At 46.4% G+C, this 21,780-nt stretch overlaps 1 protein-coding gene across 1 annotated transcript in view; it reads right to left on the minus strand.

Moving 5' to 3' along the window:
• The window catches only part of SPEG (striated muscle enriched protein kinase), a 144,146-nt gene that overhangs the window by 56,435 nt on the left and 65,931 nt on the right, over nucleotides 1–21,780 (minus strand). Inside the window, exons 3-6 of the mRNA XM_056852175.1 lie at nucleotides 20,844–21,186; nucleotides 10,203–11,602; nucleotides 4,930–5,073; nucleotides 2,593–2,775 (exon numbers count right to left, since the gene is read on the minus strand). Of these exons, the coding sequence (XP_056708153.1) occupies nucleotides 2,593–2,775; nucleotides 4,930–5,073; nucleotides 10,203–11,602; nucleotides 20,844–21,186 (2,070 nt within the window). The remainder of the gene's footprint in view (nucleotides 1–2,592; nucleotides 2,776–4,929; nucleotides 5,074–10,202; nucleotides 11,603–20,843; nucleotides 21,187–21,780) is intronic.

Below are 21,780 nucleotides of genomic sequence, written 5' to 3' on the forward strand. Positions count from 1 at the left end.
CAACACTGCATCAGTTAGACTACTGCTACATTTGCTGAATGGTGCCTAAAGGCTAATTTAGAGGGGTGGGGGAGAAACACCCTGCACAATAAGAAAAATCATGTGGTATAACCCTCCTAATTCTGATCATTTCAGAGTGCAGTTGGCAGAAAACTAGTATGTCACAAAGAAGTCTCAGGTAGATTCTTTCGTCATGATCTGGTAGTTTTCCTCAAGCGGGGAGAAATGTTTTCTATAAAAATAGCAGACCATTCAAATACAGAACTCCCTCCCCCAGGCTTCTGAAGCAATATAGACACAAAACACCACACGCCAATTATGAATATGATCTTTGGCTTCATATCTGAGGCAGCAGTCCTTAAATGGGGACTTTATCAGCTCAGTTTTTTGTAAGGATGCTTTTGCCCAAAATTACCCCTATCATGTGACTATTGCCAAAATTACCAGAGAAAACACTAGTTTTTAAAGTTTCTATTTGAAATTATAACGCTGCCAATTTTCATGAGGGTGTACAGGGAAATTATTTAAAATAGTTTCTTGTGAGAGTCTGATATGATAAAGTCACCATGAGAACATAACTTCAGGTGACATGTAAATCATCCAAATAAATAATATCTGATGGATTGATTTGATCAAATATCAGCTGTACAAATAGTGTAATTTGCATAATTGGTATAATTTGCTTACGGTAATTTATTGGTTATGGTGATGTGAGGACTCTGGTTGCTGGAGCTGTGAAATCTGATTTGCAATAAATGGAAGCCCCTTGCCTAAATCTAACCTCCTCACATACCAAAAGGCAACAGGAGGAACCAGCAGCAGCACAAATCCCACCCTTTCCTTCTTACTGTTTCAGAAGACAACAAATCCAATGTTGCTTCTGCCTGTGCCCGAGTCCTGAGAGCATTCAGGGATACTGGGCACAGCAATACCAGCAAAGAAAGCAAGTGAGGGGCAGAGCTGGGTAGCTCCAGGCTTGGATACTACTACTTCCACTATCTTTTCACGTTGGCAGTGGCATTCCTGGCTTGCTTTCCTTGAGAGGGGCCAAGGTGACATTAGTGGCTAGGACAATGAAAAACTTGCCAAGTATGCATGCTGGGGAGGGCCTGTGACAGATCTAGTCCACGCTCTAGGATTTGCAGATACAGTCAATGGCACAGGTCTGGGGGAGACGGGGGCGGAGAGTAACTTATTTAATTGCACCTATTTCTATACTGCCCAACGCTACCCTTCAAAATGGCAGAGGCCAATCAAAGTCAGCCTTTGCCAAGGCAGGGAGGGGGCACGCGAATGCTAAGTCAATGCATAACAGACATTTCAAAGAAGGTTCTTACCCCCTTGCACAGATGTGGCTCGGGAAGCAGATGACTGCCCCCTCCCCCAAATTTTTCAAGCATCCACATCATACTCAAAGATTCGATTAGATTCCCTGCACGGGTTGGATGGGGACATTTGGAGGCCTGTCTTGCCCCCCCCACCCAATAAGATCAATCCTAGTTCAGAAATTAAGTTATCCAAGAGCCGGACCCAGGAATACTTTGAGGCTGCTTCGAGCTCCCCTGGAGAGGCCAGGGCATTGCCATTCGCGAAATAAATAAAATACTGCTTTGGGAACTTATCCGCTAAGGAGATTCTTGCCTCGCGGCGGCTTCCAGCTTCCTTAGAGGCAGGAAGACTTCGGCCCTGCCCTACAGACCTGGAGGGAGAGTCCTTCGTGCTCTTGGGTCGCTCTTCTCTCTACACCAGCCAGAAGGGCGTGCAAAGGGGGAAGCAACACAAGCGACCCCCCGCCCGCCCACCACCCCCTGCCCCGTGCGTGGCCGAGGCGCTCCCCCACCAACTCCATGCCCAGCTCACAGCTGGAGAGGCAGTCCTGGTGCCCCCCTCTGGACATGCCCGCGACCTCAAGCCCCCAGCGGACAGAAGGCGACTCCGGCCGTCGGGGCAGCCGCGGGAGCTCCTCCGGGGTCCGCCCGCCCGAGCGCGCGCTCCCCGCCGCCGGCGGAGGACCAGGTTCTCTTCGGAGGGGGCGTCCGACGGGCAGACCCCACTCACCAGACGGGAAGGGGAGCCGGCGCAGGAGGGCGGGGGGCGGCCCGCAGCCCCCGGCGGCAGGAGGCGCCGGCGCTTGGGGCGGACGGCCGGCCAGCCCGCCCCGCCGGGGCTCAGGTTTCACGTCGCCCCCTCCGTGCCCTCCGGCGCATCCTTGCGGAGCCTTTATCGCTGCGGAACAGTGGCCAAGCCCCGCTGGTCTCGCTGGAGGGCAGGGGGCAAAACACCGACGGACAAGGGACGGACCTTTCTGCGCCCCCCCCTCCATCCCCGGGCCGAGCAAAGCCGGCCCTCGAAGCCCCCCTCGAGCCTGCTGGCTGCTGGTCAGGCGAGCCAGCCCCGACCGAGCCTTGTAGGGTAAAGGCGGCCGCCGGCTTCTCTCGGCAGCGCTGGGAGCCGGGCGGGCAGGGGGAGCGTCCCCCCACGCGTAGCCTCGGGCTCTGCAAGCGGGTTGGGGGCCTCCAGCCGCCCCGAGCAGGACGCCCCCTGCAGCCCCACAAGCCGGCCCCGCCTCCCCGGAGCTCCACCTGCGCTTACCTGCTCGCACGGTCAGGATGGCGCTGCAGCAGGCTTCGCCCACTTCGTTGGTCGCGCAAACGGAGTAGAGGCCGGCGTCAGCCACGCGGGCGCTCCTGACCAGCAGGGTGTGGCGCTCGCCCTCTGCTTTGATCGGGCGAGGGGCGCTGCTCCGAAAGGGGATCCCATCTTTCCGCCATGACACTGTGGAGAAGGGGGTGGGCCAGGGATCAGAGAGGGTGGGGACCTCTCCCTAACCTGGACGCCTAGGCGAACACAAGACCACAGGAGATAGCCCCCCACCCCACAGCTTCCATTGAGAGCTGGAGTAGTGTCATCGCCAAAATCTATCTGCATGAATGCTGCCTTTCCCAAATTTCCTGAAGTGGGCAACCTCCATGGTGTTTTTTTTTAATCATATCTATGGCTACGTATTCCTTTTCTCTAAATCCTTTCCCTACTCCAACGAGTATATATCTTATAGAACCTCATTGTTTGCTCTTTTAGATAGAAAAAAAAGGGCTAAGGTAGATAGCTCTAGGGCATCATTTATTACATGATGTTGTTTTTGATGGTTTATATTAATGTTAACTCTTTCAGATTTTATTTTCCTTTACATGTTTTTTTTTACAATGTGTTACTTTGTGGATGGTGTTTTGTGAAGGCCTATGGCCACATACAAATAAATTTACTACTACTACTAAATCTTTTCCCAGTCCTAACTCAAAGCCACACACTGATGGTGCTTCAGGGTGCCAGGTTTGGGCAGATGTCACTGCTGGGAAATTACTGCCTAGTAAGGGTTGTCAGCTCTTGAATTTTAAAGAAGAATACTGGTATATAGGCAGGGTTGCCAACCTCCAGGTACTAGCTGGGGATCTCCTGCTATTACAACTGATCTCCAGCCGATAAAGATCAGTTCCCCTGGAGAAAATGGCCGCTTTGGCAATTGGACTCTATGGCATTAAAATCCTTCCCCAAACCCCACCCTCCTCAAGCTCCACCCCCAAAACCTCCCACGGGTGGCGAAGAGGGACCTGGCAACCCTCTATATAGGAGGAACCTGGTACTTTTTGTTGGATTCCAGGACAGAGCTCAGAGCACACTTGGTCTGTTCAAATAAATGTGCAGCAAAAAAATACTGAAGAGGAAAGACCTTTGCGCTTGCTTTGACAATACCCCTCACACAACCATTGCCAAGCCATTTGCGGGGGGGGGGGGTTGATTGGCAGCTCTGCTCCCCCCACCCATTCAACTGTTGAGCACCATTGGTGACAATGATGGATGGCTGCCTCTGGAATTGTAGATTGCTCCTGATACCCTCCTCCCTCCTGAGGATTTTTTGTAGTTCTGCCACTAGGACCCAAGACCAAGTTCAAAAGCAACACTTTTTGTAGATTCAAATTGGGCAATGCAATACAGTTACACAGAAAACAAAATAAAAAGACCATGGAGTTGGTAGATCCCCATTATGGGAAGGAAAGTATTCTCTCGATCCACAGTAATGGAGACATATTTGATCTTGTTTTGCTTTGGTAATGTCCAAGTAAGATTACTTCAGTGCATTATATCTAGAGCTGCCTAGGAAGAATGTTTAGAAATTTCTACTGATCAGCAGCCAGGTTATTAACAGGAATCTGTACACCCAATCACATATCACCACTGCTTAAACAGCTGCTCTGTATTTTGAGGCAATATAAGTACTCTTGTTTTATCTTTAAAGTCCTAAACAACATGGACCAGGATCTCTTAAGGACTACCTGCTTGTAAACCTTTGTCCAGCTATTCTGCAGAGCCCCTGTTTCAGTCTGCCCCCAACTTCAGAGGCAAGATTAATGGCTACTGGTGGCACTCAGATTATGGAATACTCTTTTTAGGCACATTCATCAGCTACCTATGCTATCTTTTTTTACTTGCCCAGCTTTGAATTTTTAATGTTTGGAACATATGAAGCTGCTTTCTCTAGAGTCCACCAAGGTCAGTATTGTCTATTCTGGTTGGCAGAGGTTCTCCAGGGTTTCAGGTTGAGGTCTTTCACATCACCTCCTACCTGTTGCTTTGAACCGAAGGTGCCAAGAACTGAACCAGGGACCTTCTGCATGCAAAGGAGACACACTGTCACTGAGCCACAGCCCCACGCTTATGCTTTATGAGCTGTTTCAGTTTTGTTGCTGTTGTTATTGTAATGGATAATGCTTTGAATAATTAGTTGCAAGCTGCTTTGGGAGCCTACATTGGTACAAAAGTGTGATACAAACGTTTCAAATAAATAATATTAAGGCCATAAAGGCTCGTGTTTTTTTCTGTGCATATTCCCCACCCATCACACACCCTCCATCTGGTACACCATTCACTTGCCTTCTGGGGAAGGGTTGCCAGTGATTATACATCTGAGCAGCACCTCAGTTCCAGCTGTGACTGTTACATCCTGGATAGGGATCTCAAAGATGGGTGCCTCCAGTGGGTCCTCACCCGCTGAGATGTAGGAATCATCAGAGGATTCTGCAGAGAAGAAGAAAGAACAGCTGCAGCAGGGACTGTATGGAAGGCCAGGGGCCTCAACCCACTTGGATAAGACTGTGTTTAAAACTTAACACCTCTTCCTTTTCATGTTGTCAGGAGGGTTTACCCCAGAGAGAGTTCTTCTTTCATTTACAGGTGGCCACAGCCTGTTCCATAGCATCTCTATCTTCCTGGATCTCCCTCCATCTTTTCCAATACAAAGTAGGGCAGATTACTAATCCAGGATTGGGAATGCTGCACAAGCAGTGGATGTTTACATCTTCCCCACATTCCGTTTTCCAGATCTAAAACAGCCTGGGGAGCTGTTATTTGCCCTGCTGGGAAACCATACAGAATACAGATACTCATATGTTTGTCCCACTGAGATGAAAAGTGGCTTCCCAGGGCTGTGTTAGGTCATGCCATGGTCACAATCTGAACTGGGTTCCTACCTGCCTGACAACTAATTTTTAAAAACTGCTGGATGCTCTGGACATGGAGCATTGTGTCTCTTTTTTGGTTTGGCCCTTAGTGGCAAAGCTCCCCACCTTTTTTGCCCTCTTGATGCCAGTCATCAAGGTGATGGGTTTCTGAGGAAAACAAGGGACCACTTCCTTTGAGGGAGAAAGTGTTTAGAATGAAGTTCCACAAAACCACAGTTACAGCTAGATAGATTCAAAGCCAACATCAGGCATAAGTGTTACTGAGTGACTGCTTGTTGGGCCAGGCTGTCCAGGAAGAAAGCCATATTCTTTGCAATGTCTAATCAGGCATAAATCCCTATGAGCCAGGGACCCTTGCGCAGCAGCTGTAATAGAGCGTGAGTCGTTCAAGTGCATGAGTGTGCCCCTGCATGGCTCCTGTGCCTCCATGGGATCAATATTTGCCACTAGCTGAAGAATCTTTGCTCTGAACAGCCCTCTTCAGTACATCCCTATGCTTCAAGAAGTAAACCGTTGAAAGACTATTCCATCAACTGGTAGAGACCCGAGAACACGTTCATTACCTCTGCGCAGCAAGGCAGACATCTTTGGGTAGCAATAGGCCGAGATGCTCAACCATGGGGAAAGTTAGCCAAGATAATGTCTCTCAGAGTTTATGATTCCAAATTTTTAAAAGTTTATTCTAGACACCAGCAGAGATATAGGAACAAGGGAAACTGAAGAAGAGAAATACTAAAAAAAGAAAATAAAAATACAGTTTTCCCCAAACACACATTTTTTCCAATTCTCTACGCTTCCTTTGAAAGGTGGGGCAGGCTTCCACAGGTTTTGAAAAGGCTGAGAAAGGCCTTTTCTCCCCATCCATTATTTTAGGGGTTCAGTGGAAAGGAGGGGGTTGATCTTGACCACCAGGAAGTGTGGAGAGGTTATCTGCAAACGTGTTTTTTTTTTTAATCCCTAGCAAATGAAACTAAGTACCTGTGATCAGGTGGGTATTGTACCCATTTCTTAATGTTCAAAGAGGTGCCAAAATGGGGGAATTTGGGGCTATTAATGATCCATATGTCTCTTTACTGTCTCCTCTCTGGTAATAATCAACAGAATTGGAGCTTATCCGACATGCTTTTAATGAAAGAAATTGGGGTTTCTGGCCTACTGGCCTCTCACAAAATGGCCTTTCTGACAACTACAGCAGAGATGGCGGAAGTTTCTCTGTTACAGCAGCAACCTGGAATATGCATCAGGAAAATTGCTGCCATCCACTACAGACGCCTATATCTGTCTGTTTCAGCCCCTAATTGCAAAATGGAAATTATCATGCTAACCTACTTTACAAGGCTGTTGTTAGAATTCTTCAGGAAGCTGCTAGGTAAATGGAAAAATAATCCACATGAATTCAAAGAGCAGATCTCGGGGCTCCTGACCCAGTAGATATTTGTGCACAGAAATTACTTTCATAAAATGCAAGTAAGCCATTTCAAGATTATAGTTCCCTGTGAGCCAACTGTGAACCAATTAATTGTTGAACACGCCACACTGTGTCTTGAATTTTCTAGCTATTTGGAGTCTAATCTATATCTATGAAGCTGCCACTCAGCATGATGATGGAAGAGTCAATCACAGAACTTGCATGTTTTTTAGAAATATTAATAGCACTCACAGAGAGGCACAAAATGGACTGCAGCCAGATTGTTGGGGGGGGGGGTTTAATATTTTCCTCTGTGTAGTTTTCCCTGATGCACATTCCCTTCTACTCAACATGCTGTTTGCCCTATAGTGTTAGACATGTGGGTACCTGTCTTCTGTATTTTTCTCCTTGTGGAGCAAACAGCTCATGGGGAGGAGGATTTGCAACAGGAAAATTACATGGGTGGAGAAGTAGTCCTCCCTATACTGTAGCCCTGACCCGAACTGCCCCCCTTCCTCTACTGCCTTTGGCGATACTGATTGTGGATCTCCTGTTTGACTTGTGAATGCTTTCCTTCCTCTCTCTCACAGACTCCTGTTGTTAAGGATATGAATTTCTGCAGCTGAATCCCTTATATTTCTCTGTCTTTCAGAAATCACAGGGTTGTGTGGGTCTCCATTCAGTCTACTAGATTGGGCTATCTTGTTTGCTAGTTGTGTGGGCTTTGTGAAGATTTCACATCCATTGTATTCTGTCAAGCACTTCCTGTAAATATTTTGTGATTAAGTGCTTATCAATCACCGTTTTTCTTTTGGCAAAGATGAATAATCTGTTTATTTAGTTATCTTATCTGAAATGTAGCCAAAATGCATATGATTGGCAAAAATATTACTGAAATTTGGCAAACTCTGATAGTGTGTGGAGTGAATGGAAGACTAAAGAAAGAAATTGAATTACTTTGTACCCTTGTACATTAATGAGAAAACAACAGACCAAGAAAGGGATCTTGGGGTGGTAGTGGATAGCTCAATGAAAATGTCAACCTAGTGTGCGGCTGCTGTAAAAAAGGCAAATTCCATGCTGGCCATAATTAGACGAGGAATAGAGAATAAAACTGCTGATCTCATACTGCCCCTGTACAAATCTATGGTGAGACCACACTTGGAATACTGTGTACAGTTCTGGTCACCACACCTAAAAAAGGATATTACAGAGCTTGAGAAGGTGCAGAAAAGAGCAACCAAAATGATTAGGGGACTGGAGCAACTGTCCTATGGGGAGCGGTTAGGACGCTTAGGGCTGTTTAGCTTGGAAAGAAGGCGGCTGAGGGGAGACATGATAGAGGTCTATAAAATTATGCATGGTATGGAGAGAGTGGACAGTGAGAGGTTTTTCTCCCTCTCCCATAATACTAGAACACGGGGTCATCTGCTAAAGCTGGAGGGTGAGAGATTGAAAACAGATAAAAGGAAGTACTTTTTCACACAATGCATAGTTAAATTGTGGAACTCCCTGCCCCAGGATGTGGTGATGGCTGCCAGCTTGGAGGGCTTTAAGAGGGGAGTGGACATATTCATGGAGGAGAGGGGTATTCATGGCTGTTAGTTAGAATGGATACTAGTCATGTTGCATACCTATTCTCTCTAGTATCAGAGGAGCATGCCTATTATTTTGGGTGCGGTGGAACACAGGCAGGATAATGCTGCTGCAGTCGTCTTGTTTGTGGCTTCCTAGAGGCACCTGGTTGGCCACTGTGTGAACAGACTGCTGGACTTGATGGGCCTTGGCCTGATCCAGGAGGGCCTTTCTTATGTTCTTATGTTCTTATACGAATCTCAACAATTCCAAAGGATTCTGGCGTTCAGCAATACACACTCCCTATCCTCATAGGAAAAAAACCCACAAGGAGAATTACTTACTAAAAGCACTTCAGTCTGAAGTTAGTGCGAAAACCATGTGTACATTGTCACATGCGACAATTGCACACTACATATATTTGGACTAGAAAGCTGCAATTGGTTGTGACTTACCAGTGCATATATACCATGTGAAACAGACACATGTGCGATCATCATATGTAACAATCTTCACATGAGATTCATGCTGATTTTTATATTAAAATGTTTTCTAAGAAAAGTTTTGTCATGTTTGAAATGCCCCAATTAATGGTTGGAGAAGCTCTGGGAAATGTTTGAAAGCATGCCAGTAGGATAAGAAAAGTTAACCTGAATCCTTGGAAACTGGCAAACTGTTGAATAATATTTTTAAAATACTCATATTTTGACATCCAAACATCATAAAATTGGCTTTGCCACACGCTCACAGGACTGACTGCATGAGGAGGGTCAGGGGTGGTCATTCACAAGATGGAGATCGACTGATGAATGAGTCGGCCAAGTTCACTCTGGAGTAATTCACACATTCCTTTTGCATCCATCGACCTTAATGCTTGCTTTAGCAGATACATCAGGAGAGCCCAGGTCAGGCTTGCCCAAGGGTCCGTTATCTGGAACATCGCATAGGGCATAATGGATGCACCTAAGAGTTCCATAGTGTCCCTGTTTTTGCAATCCTGATCTGGTAACCTCGGCTAGAGCATACAGAGGTAGGCTTGTCAGGAGCTAGTCAGCATCCAAGGAAGCCCGTATGGCATTTTATCCTTGCTCAGGGAAGGAGGCCACAGCCACTGGCAACAACACTCCGTCAATCCTTCCAAAACAAATAGCTGAGGTGCAAATGGCAAGTAAAAAATTCAGAAGTATTGTGTAGTGTGAATGGGCAGACAAAGCACATGGTGGGGGGGGGGGTACTGGCTTTGTTTCAGCCCACTCATTAGAGCCCAAATCCCTTACTCTAATGCAGGCCTTGGCTTTCATACCCTTTTTGTGCATTTTTCCAACCACAATCTCTGCTCCACTAATTCTGGTACAGCTCCCCAGCCCATAGCTCCCACTGTTTCCTTGCCCGGTACCAAGCACAGGTGACCAGGAAGGGTCTGGCTGAGATCATATCATATCCCAAATAATGATAAGCGAGCAGCCATGTACAAAGCAGTCAGAGGAGGCAAAGGACCTTGCTTTGCCAAAGTCCCATTGATGAGCCCATTTAACACTAGCTGGGCAAGGCACTTTGGATTGAATCTGAAGGATGTGGCCTAGATTGGAGAAAAAAGCACTAGGGGTCTCTCCATTTGGGGGAGAAAGCGAGGGCACAAAGCCATGTGTTTCTTCCTGGCCTTCCCCTATTCTTTCCCAGCAGCTCTTGCCCTCATTTCATACCTGGTTCAGGTGACATTCTGTGGGACCGGCGGCCTTTTCCTCTGCTCCGTGTGCTCTTCCCTTCTTGAGGCTGCCATGCATTGTCCTTTTTCTCTGACACTTTCCCAGCCTTTCTCTCTGACTCTCTGCTCGTGCCATGGGTTCCTGTCCTGCTTTTATCTGTGCCTGATTCTGTTCCAGTCTTGGTCCAGGGCAGAGAATGTCCATCCTGGCCTGATTCCCGTTTGCGGACATGGGAGGCCTCACCTGGACCCTTTGATTCATGACTCCCTTTTGACATGTTCACAGAGCCCCCATCTGTGCTATCCGTGACCTCAAGAGGCCCAGTCTGTGATGGGTCCCTCTGTCTCAATGGGGCAGCACAGGACAGTGGGCATTGCTCCACCTTCTGCCGCAGAGCCTGTCCATTCATCTCGGTTTCCTTACAGCCTCTGTCCTGTCCTCCAGTCAGCTCACCTGTTGCCCCACTTCTTGACAGAGGCTTCTGTATCCCCTTGGGCTCATCTCTGGGTCCCACTAATCCCACACTGGACAACACCAGCTGCTGCACACCATGTGCATTCTCTGTAGGTGGCAAAGCCTTGAGTGGTTTCAGCTTTCGTGGTGGTGGAACTCGGGGGGCAGGAGGCTCAATGGAGTTATGTGGAGATGGGGATCGAAACAATTCTTGTGATCGTCGAAGTTGTTGCTGAGACACAGTGCGCTTGATGCGACCAAGTTCCTCAGTGAATTTGTGCTCAAGGTCAAACACATGGCGGGAGAAGCGGCCACGCTCATCCAGGGAAGCTGCCTTTTGATGGAAGGCACGGCGCCGGCAGGCCACACCTCCCCATTCTGAGCAGGCATCCTCTTGCAAGTCCTCCTGAGACCCAGTTGGCATGAAGGGACTTACATCATCAAAGCCAACCTGATCGAACGAGCGTGTCTTCCGTAGTGGTAGCCACTTGTGGTCGGCAAAAGGGTTCTCATTATGCTCCAGACTTTTCCTACGCTCCTCAAAGAATTTGAGCTTGTCAAAGATCTTAGAACCTGATCGTGGCAGCTTGGGAGATGGGCGGAGGACGGACACACGGCTGGAGGCCTCGCTCAGTGGTGTCTGGGGCCGTGATTCTCCTGTGCCAGTCTGAGAGTAGCCAGATGACTTAGGGCGCTTCAGCTTTTCATCAAACTCCTCTGATGCTGTGTCTTGGAACTCAGGAGGCATCAGCAGCTTCCTGCGAGGAGCCACCGGGGGTGTGGGGCCACGGCTGGCTCCAGGTGGTTGGACTGGACATTGCCCTGCTCGGGGGGACACAGGCCGCTGGAGAGGAGGTTTCTGTGCAGGTGGATGGAGGGTATTTGTGCTGGTTTTGCTGGTGGTGGTGGTATCATCCCTTCGGTACCCACCTTGGGGGAGATTACTGCAGTTGGAAAACAAGGCATGGCATGGTTTGCTAAGGCAGGAGACCTGAACATTCAGGGGTGGTGAGCTGCAGATACCTACAAGGGCAATACACTATATGGGCATGAGAATAGTTACTTTCAAGGGCACTAACTGTTTATGTAAAAGAGAGAAAATTTCTCATGTAATCTCTTATGTAAGAGAGAGATTCTTCACTTTTTTCAGGAGGACATGAGACAACTAATTGTGAATCCATCTTACACCAAATCCTCTCACCTGTGCAAAAGTTTTGTGGTCAGACTATACATAATCTGTGAAAGACCCTCCACCCCCACCCCCAAAACAGGGCATGGGAAGCCCAGGTTCAGATTAGGACTGCAATTGGGTTTGCACCATTTTCCTGATCTGCTGTCAATTGCTCTGTTAGGGTAAACATACCCATCCAGATAAGGACCTGCATAAGGACCTCAAGCCGATCCATACATTACAGAGCACACAGCTTGGGTCTGGGGTCCCAACTCTGTGTCCTGTATAACAGTCACTTGTGAACTACAGGTTCTCCTCAACTCCTGTGTGGATTTGGATCACAACTGTGGTGCACATGGAGAATGCCATGGGGAAATGCAGGATATAAATGCTGTAAAAATAAATAAACTAAAGGAGCTTCAACTTCCCCTCATCCCTGGTGTAACTTTCCTGACCTGAAATAGTCTTGGGAGTGTAAACTCATAGGTTTTCTGAATAGGCCAAATATCAACTGGGCTCAACCTGTGCACTACGTAAATGTGTGAATTGGCAACATTAACTTTTTTTTACCATCACGTCATAGCTGACTTGTGGCAACCCCTGGTGGGGTTTTCAAGGTAAGAGACGTTCAGTGGTGGTTTGCCATTGCCTGCCTCTGTATCACAACCCTGGTGTTTCTTGGAAGTCTCCCATCCAAATACTAGCCAGGGTTGACCTTGCTTAGCTTCTGAGATCTGACAAGATCAGGCTAGCCCGGGGCCATCCAGGTCAGGGAAAATGGCAGCTCTCTGTGGACCTGTTTCAGGTCAGCAAAGTGGCACAGTGTGAAGGATTAACACACAAACACACACACATACATCACAGTCCTGATCAGAAATAGGGCCCCACAAGCTTGCTTTTTAAAAGAAAAAGATGTTTGTGAGATCATTCATTCATTCATAGAATTCCAAGCTTCAAATCCAATTTGGTCCTTGGTTCTGGCAACTGTTTCCCCAGTCACATTAGCCCATGGGATGGGGGGTAGTGGGACTGGAACAGTTTATTTTCACCTTCTCCAGTAATGTTCTTTTGGAGCTCTGCATACAATATTCTGCAACACACCTGTCTTTTGTTGTGGTTTGGATTGCATGATTTGTGAGTGTATACATGATTTGTATGCCCGCTGCATAGCATATGGGGCTAGATTAGCAGGCCTTCTGTTCCCTTCCAGCACTGTGATTCCAAGTCTGGCTAGATAGGTTCACTGAGTTTCTCTGCCTAATGTTTGTGTGTGTGTGTGTGGGGGGGGATGGCCACAGGATCCCACTGTTTGTCTTACTTACTACATGAGTTGTGCTGGGCTGTCACAGTAGGCCAACGGAAGAAATGTTGTGGGAGGGGACCAATCAGGCTGGATGCCAGAAGGCTGCATTAGTCTGGGGGAGGCAGACATGGTAGAGTTCCTAGTGTAGCCCAATGTGTAGCAGAATAGGGAGGTGAGGAGAGCACACAGCTGCAGCTCAAACACAATACTCTTCCTCCTGGTATAAGTCATAAGACACACTGTACATACAAATTGGCATGCACATTCATTCTAATGTCAACCCTTTTCTTTCCCCCCTCCCCAAAACTGGGTGCACATATTCAGCTGCACATGTACCAAAACCCACACGGAGACAATCGTGTATGTGTATGCTTACTCACATACCATAGTCTTCCCTCCATTCTTTAGCAACAGGAAGCATGGAAGAGCTGTATGAGGATGGGAGGGGGAAGCAACCTCAGGAAAGAATATGGGGTGGGGGTGGGGAGTCTGTAAGGCTCCCTCGGGGACCTCTGCACCCACTCTCCTTCAGATTCTTGCCACACTCACTGCCGCTGTGCCCCAGCATGGGGTTGGCTGACATTTTCAGAATATGACAAGTCTCAGCTTTCTTTCACTTTCAAGAAAAACCTACTGATGTCAAGTTTGTCATTACAAAGGGGAGGAAAAAGAATTAAAATGTGTGGGTAGTGGCAGCTAATGGCTTAGAAGCTAGATGAGATGCTTGGGAAAGAGAGCTTCAGCACTCTTGAGCTTCTTATCTGGGACCCAAATGCCCCCCCCCCCTTTTCTATATTCGTGCAATGAAATAGGGTTGGTCCTAGGATTATATTTCAGGGTTTAGCTATAACAAAGCCACATGGATGGTAACCAAAACCATCACTCCAATAGCTAGCAGAGAGGCCATCGCAATATCTGTGAGATTCTAAATCCCTTCAGCAATCAGCTTCCACTCCGTTTGCTAAAAAGAAATGCAGATGTTCTTGGCAAGTGGGGATGTTCCTTGGTGCATCAAAGACTTCCTGCCCAAGGTCCACCTTTTCATTCAGACTACATTCCTCTTGGCCCCTGAGCAGGTGAACCTGGAGTATTCCCAATCCTGGTATACAGATCCTTCCAGAAAAATGTCTAACCCATAGTTTTTATTGTTATTATGGTGTTATAATTCAGCAGGCACTTGACCCAGTGGCCTGTAAGGGCTGGCTAAAAGAGAGATGGGCATGGACACGTAAAGCTGCCTTATAGTGAACCAGACCATCCATTAAGGTCAGGATTATCTACACAGACTGGCAGTGGCTCTCCATGATGTTAGGCAGAGGTCTTTCACATCAGCTACTGCCTGGTCTTTTTAAAAAAGACATTACTTTTATAACATCACCATCCCATACTCCCTGGCATTTGTTTCCTGGAAAAAAGAAAGGCTAAGAAAATACCACTTGTCCTTTACTTGAACATTATTTTGACCAAATAAAACCTGTTGCTTGAAATGGACAAGTGCTGGTGGTGGTTTAACACACTATGGTAAGCTAGAGTAAAAAAGGGGGAGGACCATAGAAGAAGGCCCTTTTAACCTCTATGGGCGCCTCAGCATCTCAGCACTTATCGGCATTTCTCCAAATTTGGCTACTTTCATGATGCTGTTTAATAATAAGAAGAATTGTGGTACAATGGTTTGATTTCTACTTTGAGCCCCTTGAGATGGAGCTTCTTCATTTCTCCTGTTGTATTTACCTTGTTAGTTCTGGACTGAATAGGAAGGTTGTGTGGCTACTCTGCTTCAATCAAGTCTATGTCTATGACAATTATTATACCCTACTGATTTTATTTATTTATTTAATTCATTTGCATCCCACCTTTCTAGCCAATTGAGACCCAAAGCATTGTCCTCCATTTTATCTTCACAACAACCTTGTGAGGTAGGCTAGGCTGAGACCCAAGGTCATCCGGTGAGCTTCCACATTGGCACACTGATTACCCCTTGTTGTCTTGTAACTGTTCCCTCCTGTACTTTTGGAGGGATGTGTCTGTATGAAATTTAGAGGTATGAAGACCCAGGAGGGAAAAAACCAGAAAAATATGGAAACAAAACAGGGTTTTTCACTTTTTTCTGAGGACCTTTTCCCCAATTTTTCAATGGAAAAATAGGGACAATTTGGGAAAAACTGGGGGGGGGGGACTCCTATGAACCAATGGAATGAATGAAATGATTTTTAAGACAATGCTTTTCTCACTCAAAATATACAGTATGAAAAAGTATGACGAGTTTTTCAATTTTTCCAATTAAAAAATAGGGGGAAGAAAAAAACCTCCTGTGAAGTATCTTCTGAAATGAGTGAAATGTTTTTAAGGCAACATTTTACTCAAAATGCGCAGTATGATTGTTTTTTTTTAAATCTAAAACAATTCAGATGTATACTGTAGACAGATACAACCTATCAGGAATAATATGTTTGTTGTTAAATGTGAATAATTTTGGCACCAATTAAGACGCTATAATGTGTTTAATTATAGTACTTTAAATAATACTTTGAAAGTTCAGTGCTTTCAATATTATAAAGTGGTTATTATAAAGTGTAGGGGTTAAGAGCGGTGGTTTGGAGCAGTGGAGTCTGATCTGGAGAAATGGGTTTGATTCCTCACTCCTCCGCATGAGCAGCGGAGGCTAATCTGGAGAACTGGGTTTGTTTCCCCACTCCTACACATGAAGCCAGCTGGGTGACCTTGGGCCAGTCACAGCTCTGCTAGAGCTCACCCAGCCCCACCTACCTCACAGGGTGTCTGTTGTGGGGAGGGGAAGGGAAGGCGATTGTAAGCCGGTTTGAGTCTAAAGAGTTGCTGTTTCCTGAGTAAGGAGGGCTAGTGTGTTGGGGGTTAATTGCTGGCTCCGCCCTCTGCTGTTGGCTGTTGAGGGGTGGGGCTGAGAGTTCTTCATTAGGAAGGCTCCTCTTGCCAGAGGCAGAAGCTGAGGCAGCTGGGCTGAGAGTCTGCAGGACCCAGAGTTCTAAAGAGGTCAGTGCACGTTTTTTTCTCTCCAGCTGGTGTGTGTGAGAGGGTAGTGTGTGAGCGTGAGTGAGCGGGGGTGCTTGGAGAGGAGTTTCTGAGTGGTTTCCTTTGTTCTTTTGTTTAGTTGCTGTTTCCTGAGTGAGGAGGGCTAGTGTGTTTGGGGTTAATTGCTGGCTCCGCCCTCTGCTGTTGAGGGGTGGGACTGAGAGCTCTTCATTACGAAGGCTCCTCTCACCAGAGGTGCAAGCCGAAAGGTGAGAGCACAAGGGCTCTTGCCCTGTAGGCAGACAAGTTTCTACATTTTATATCTGTTGAGTGTTTTTGCTTCTCAAGCAGGGTGTCTTGAGAGGCAGTTGGTCGGGGGAGCTATCAGGGAAATGCAGGAAAGTCACTGAACAACTTCCACAATGGATCACAGCAGTGTGGCTACTGAGGGACCTGAAACTATAACATGCAAGGTCTGTGGCATGTTTGTATTTTTACCTGAGGGTAACAATAATTACACTTGCAGCAAGTGTAAGTTGGTAGCCCTATTGGAGGAGAAGATACAGGGACTTGAGACACGCTTGTCCACACTCCATTTTATAAAGGAAGGTGAAGAGTTCATGGACAGAACACATGAAGCACTCTTTAGGGGGCAACAGGAGGAGGAGAGTAAGGAGTCTCAACAAATGGAGGCGCAAGCAATACAGGAGGAGGGTGCATGGAAGAATGTGACCCACAGGAGCCGGAAACTCAGGAGTCATTCTTTTCCTCCGTTGCTCAGCAATTGGTTCCAGGATCTCCCCATAGATACTAATTCTGGACCAGTGGAACAAGGGCTCCCTTCCCCCCCAAAGCTTGAAAGAAATTTCTCAGGCTCCTGCACATGAGAGGATTCGATCTTCTGCTCCCCAATGTAGAAAGAGACATGTTCTGGAGATTGGGTAGAGTATAAAGTGTGCCGACAGGTCTTGTCATCTCAAGAGGTCTGCTGTCTATGAGGTGCACACATCCATGATGTGACAGAAAGGATAGGAAGACACATCAAGCCTACAGATTATTACCCCTTCTTGCTCAATCATGTGGGAACAAATTTGCCTGTCACAGCCCAGAACGTATTAAAAGAGACTGTGCGGCTCTGGGTAAGAAGGTGAAGGACCTGGGGGCGCAAGTTGTTTTTTGTCAGTTCTTCCTGTCAAAGGTTGTGGCTTAGTAAGGGAAAGAACAATACTACAAATTAAGGACTGGCTGCGTAGGTGGTGTCGTCAAGAAAGGTTTGGATTTAAAAGAGAAAAAAAAGGAGAAAAAAAGAAAGGTTTGGATTTTTGGACCACGGCTTACGCTTTCGAGATGAACCTCTTCTATCAGGAGATGGTTTGCACCTCATGAGGGTAGAAAAAAATGTGTTTGGTGAGAGCCTCGCCAACCTGATCAGGAGGGCTTTAAACTAAATCCTATGGGGGAGCGAGACAAGAACTTAAAGCCTAGCATGATAATAACTGGAGACGAGAACAATAAAGATTTGCAGGGAGTGGCATGTATGCAAGGAAACATAAGCTCATTGGTAAGTACAGAAACAAAAACCTCGGGGCACATTAACCACGGATTCCGATGTCTGTACATTAATGCACAGAGTATGGGAAACAAGCAGGAAGAACTCAAAGCCCTTAAGGAAGGGGATTTTGACCTAATAGGCATTACTGAAACTTGGTGGGATGTCACTCATGACTGGAATATTAAGATTGAGGGGTACAACTTGTTTAAAAGGGATAGACAAATAAGGAAGGGGGGAGGAATAGCATTATATGTCAAAGATGTGTATACTTGTGAAGGAATACATGAATCTGAGAATGAAAGTCCAGTCGAGAGTCTATGGGTAAAAATAAAAGGAGTAAGAAATAAACATGATATTATGGTGTGGGTCTGCTATTGACCACCAAACCAGGCAGAGGACTTGGATGACACACTCCTAGGCCAGATTACAAAATTCTCAAAGAGACGGGACGTGGTGGTCATGGGAGATTTTAATTACCAGGATATCTGTTGAAAGTCCAACTCTGCTAAAAATACACGATCCAATAAATTCCTGACTTCTCTTGCTGACAACTTCCTTTTCCAGAAAGTGGACAGAGAAACAAGGGGATCTGCTATCTTAGATTTGATTCTCACCAACATGGAAGAACTGCTTGATGAGGTTAAAGTCGTAGGCACCCTGGGTAGTAGTGACCATGTAATCTTGGAATTTACAATCTTGGGAAAAGGAAAAATTGTACGTAGTCAGACATACAGGTTGGACTTTCGGAAAACAAATTTTAACAAGCTTAAACTTATGCTGGGTAGAATCCCATGGTCAGAAATACTTGAGGAGGGAGTTCAAGAAGGGTGGGAGTTTCTTAAAAACGAAATACTGAAGGCGCAATCACAAACTATTCCTATGAGAAGGAAAAATGGGAGGAGCCTAAAGAGGCCAGGGTGGGTCCATAAACAGCTTTTTTAAGAGTCAAGAAATAAAAAAGACTCATTTACGAAGTGGAAGGAGGTCCTTATAACCAAAGAGGAATATAAACATATAACAAGTGCTTTCAGGGAGAGGGTTAGGAAAGCTAAAGCTCAGTATGAGCTTAGGCTAGCAAGAGATGCTAAACACAACAAAAAAGGGTTCTTTTCCTATGTACAGAGTAAGAATAAGAACAAGGCAAGATAAACCCATTGCAAGGACTGGAAAGTGAAACTGTAAAAGGAGATGAAGAGTTTCTGTCTAAATAATAATATTTTTGGTTTACTGCAGAATTTGTTTTCTACCTTCAATTTTAATCCCCCCCCCCAGCTCTCAGATGACAAAAAATAAGATACATGTGCTCAGTAGCATCGGGTGAAGCAGTTCACAACCCTCTTTTAAGAATTGGGCATATGTGCAACTTTGTTTATAGAAAACTAAAATATTTATCCTTTTAAATTCCATAAATATTCCTAATAGTACAATTTTATATGCTAACTAACCATGCAATCCTGAAGGGGGGGGCGAAGCTCCATAGCATCCAGCATGACCCCTACGCCAGCATCCGTGCCACTTGTGCTGTGCAAACTGGCACGCCGGCCAGGGTAACTTGCACTGGCCCCTGGGAAGCGCACAGCTGCATGGGGGCTTGGGCACCAGTGTGGCCTCCCATTGGTGTTGTCCTGGCATATCTCCCCGCACTGGTGTCCGTGGGGATGTTCTCGAGGCATTTACAGGGGCAGAACTGACTTTAGTCAGCTTCCTAACCCTGTTCACCCTGGGAACGCCCCCTTGTGCTGCGGCGTTGCTACGCCAGCTATTTTGCTGGTGTAGCCTCGCTGTAGTCAATGGAGGCATTTTCCTTTTTAAAATTTAGAAATGGCCTTAATTTTCTTTTTGGTGGCTGGGAAGCCTGAGGAGGAAGCACGGTGGGGCCGCTCCCGGCTGCTGCATTTTTACCACCACCCCTTAGGAATGGGCTGCTCATTATAAATCATTTTATGTTGTTCAAATCAGTAAAACAAGTTATGTTTGATAGGAAAGTATTGCATATTTTTGCAATATTGTAATTTCTCCCAAAAATTCAGTTTTATTTTTTTTAAACAACACCTTTCTTTCTCCATGGCTTCAAAATTTCTGGAAATTTTACATCTTCAGTGGAATCAAATATCTAATACGAAATTGCCATTTCATCTTGAATAACATATTCAGATTAAATATCAATTTTGCTACTGTACATTTGGCACAATCCAGCCAAAGTGGAACATTTTTACGTTCCATTGTTTTCATTGGGGTAGATTTAGAATGCACTTCTAAACAGAGTTACACCCTTCTAAGTCTCCTGAAGTCAATGGGCATAAAAGCGTATAACTGCTTAGGGATGCACTGTGTAACATGAACTTCATGATCTTACTGAAATAAATGGAACTCAAACCTGCTTAATATTGGCTGGCTTGCACTCATATTATAAGTTTGGATTGTTTTGCATCCAGAATTAATAGGGTTTTGATGCTTTCTTGACCATGGCAACTAATTTACTAACGCGTCTACCTTTACCACCATGTGGCTCAAGAAAATTCAGAAGACCACACAAATTCAGATTAGAATAAAATGCTAGTGCTCTTAATGCATCTGTAACAACAAATACACCAGGGTCCATAAACAGTTTCGCAAGTGAGGGGGGATGATTATGTATTCAACATAATGCCTGTAACTGGACCATACAGCCCTGAATGTTCCTGTCTTATGGCATGGAGTCCCCTCAAGGTCAAAGGAAGAAAGTAAGTCATAGAATGAGAGACATCACAGTGAGTGTGTTCCCTATGCTGATAGACTAGATTCCATCTTAGGGGGAAGGACAAATACCTACCTATGATGATAGTTTCTTACCTACATCAATGCAATAATCATGAAAATTATGTCAGGAGGCTGTGAAAGTGATAATGAGGAAAGATACTGCCACAGGGGGAGCAGTAGGAAAGGCAATGGTGAGACAGTGTGGGTGGCTTCAAGGGTTTGCAAGTGCAGTGGGTGCTCTGGGTGGAAAGGGCTATGATGTCAGGGTTTAGGGGTTATGATGAAGGGGCTCAGGAGAGATTTACTGGTGCACTGGGATCAATGGCTTAGAGGTGAAGAATTTGTGTGGTATTATGACTGGGGGGGTAGAAGGAAATGATGGTCCCAGCACAATGGCCCTGCACCCCACTCCACGCCCCCACAGCTACTTACACGTGCAGGGAGAGGGCACGGCCCCGGTACAAGCTGAAGGCACTGCCGTAGGGGTCGCTCCCCAGAGACAGGCTGTCCTCGGACCCCGGGGCCACGCCAATCAGCTCCGCCCGTGATGCCCGCACCAGCGGCTCCACCCCCAGGTGCCGGGCCTCGGCAGGTGCTTGCCTTGGAATGCTGGGGTGCAGGTAGGGTCCCTTCACCGTGGGGCCAGCATCTGGATCCTTCTCCAACACCGTTGTCTGGCTCCCTGACCAACTGGAGTGCTCATCTGTCTGAGACAGGCCTGGCACCGAGGTCGGAGTTGTCTTCATGGAGGCATCCACCAGCGTGTCCGACTCCCCTGGCAAAAACACAAGCAGGGACTAATTGAGGAGGCTGGAACCTGCCTCTTCCCCACGTAGCAGGGCTGTGTGTTAGGACTGAGAGACATTACTGAGTGGAGAAATAGGGCTGATGGCACAACACTTATTGGTAGTTTTAGGGGAGCTATAAGAAGCATTCCACATCAGGGAGGGACGGTTCTCAGAACAGCCTATAATATTCCACAATTTTATAGACATTGCTTAATTCTGGAGGCTGTAAAATACCCGTTTCTTGGAGCTTGCAGTGCCAATGAATATATCATGTCTAAATGCGAGGTCATGCTCTTGGGTACTAAGAATAAAGATTTTGCTCTCCACTGGGGATTCATCAGCTGGAAAGGACAAGGAAAAGGAACAAAGACCTGAGCACCTCAGCCATCAAGATGAAGCAGCCAGACCAAAGACAAGACACGAGGTCAGGCATCTGCGGTAGGAATAGGCAAGATCCATAATTTCTTATTAACAATTACTGAAATGTATATCAGCGCACAACAATCACACTTGTGCTTGCCCCCACAATGACCCTGTAAAGTAGGTCATTATGAGACAAGCAACATGTTACATAGGAGATT

The sequence above is a fragment of the Euleptes europaea genome, chromosome 6 (assembly GCF_029931775.1).
Source record: "Euleptes europaea isolate rEulEur1 chromosome 6, rEulEur1.hap1, whole genome shotgun sequence".
Taxonomy (NCBI): Eukaryota; Metazoa; Chordata; class Lepidosauria; order Squamata; family Sphaerodactylidae; genus Euleptes; species Euleptes europaea.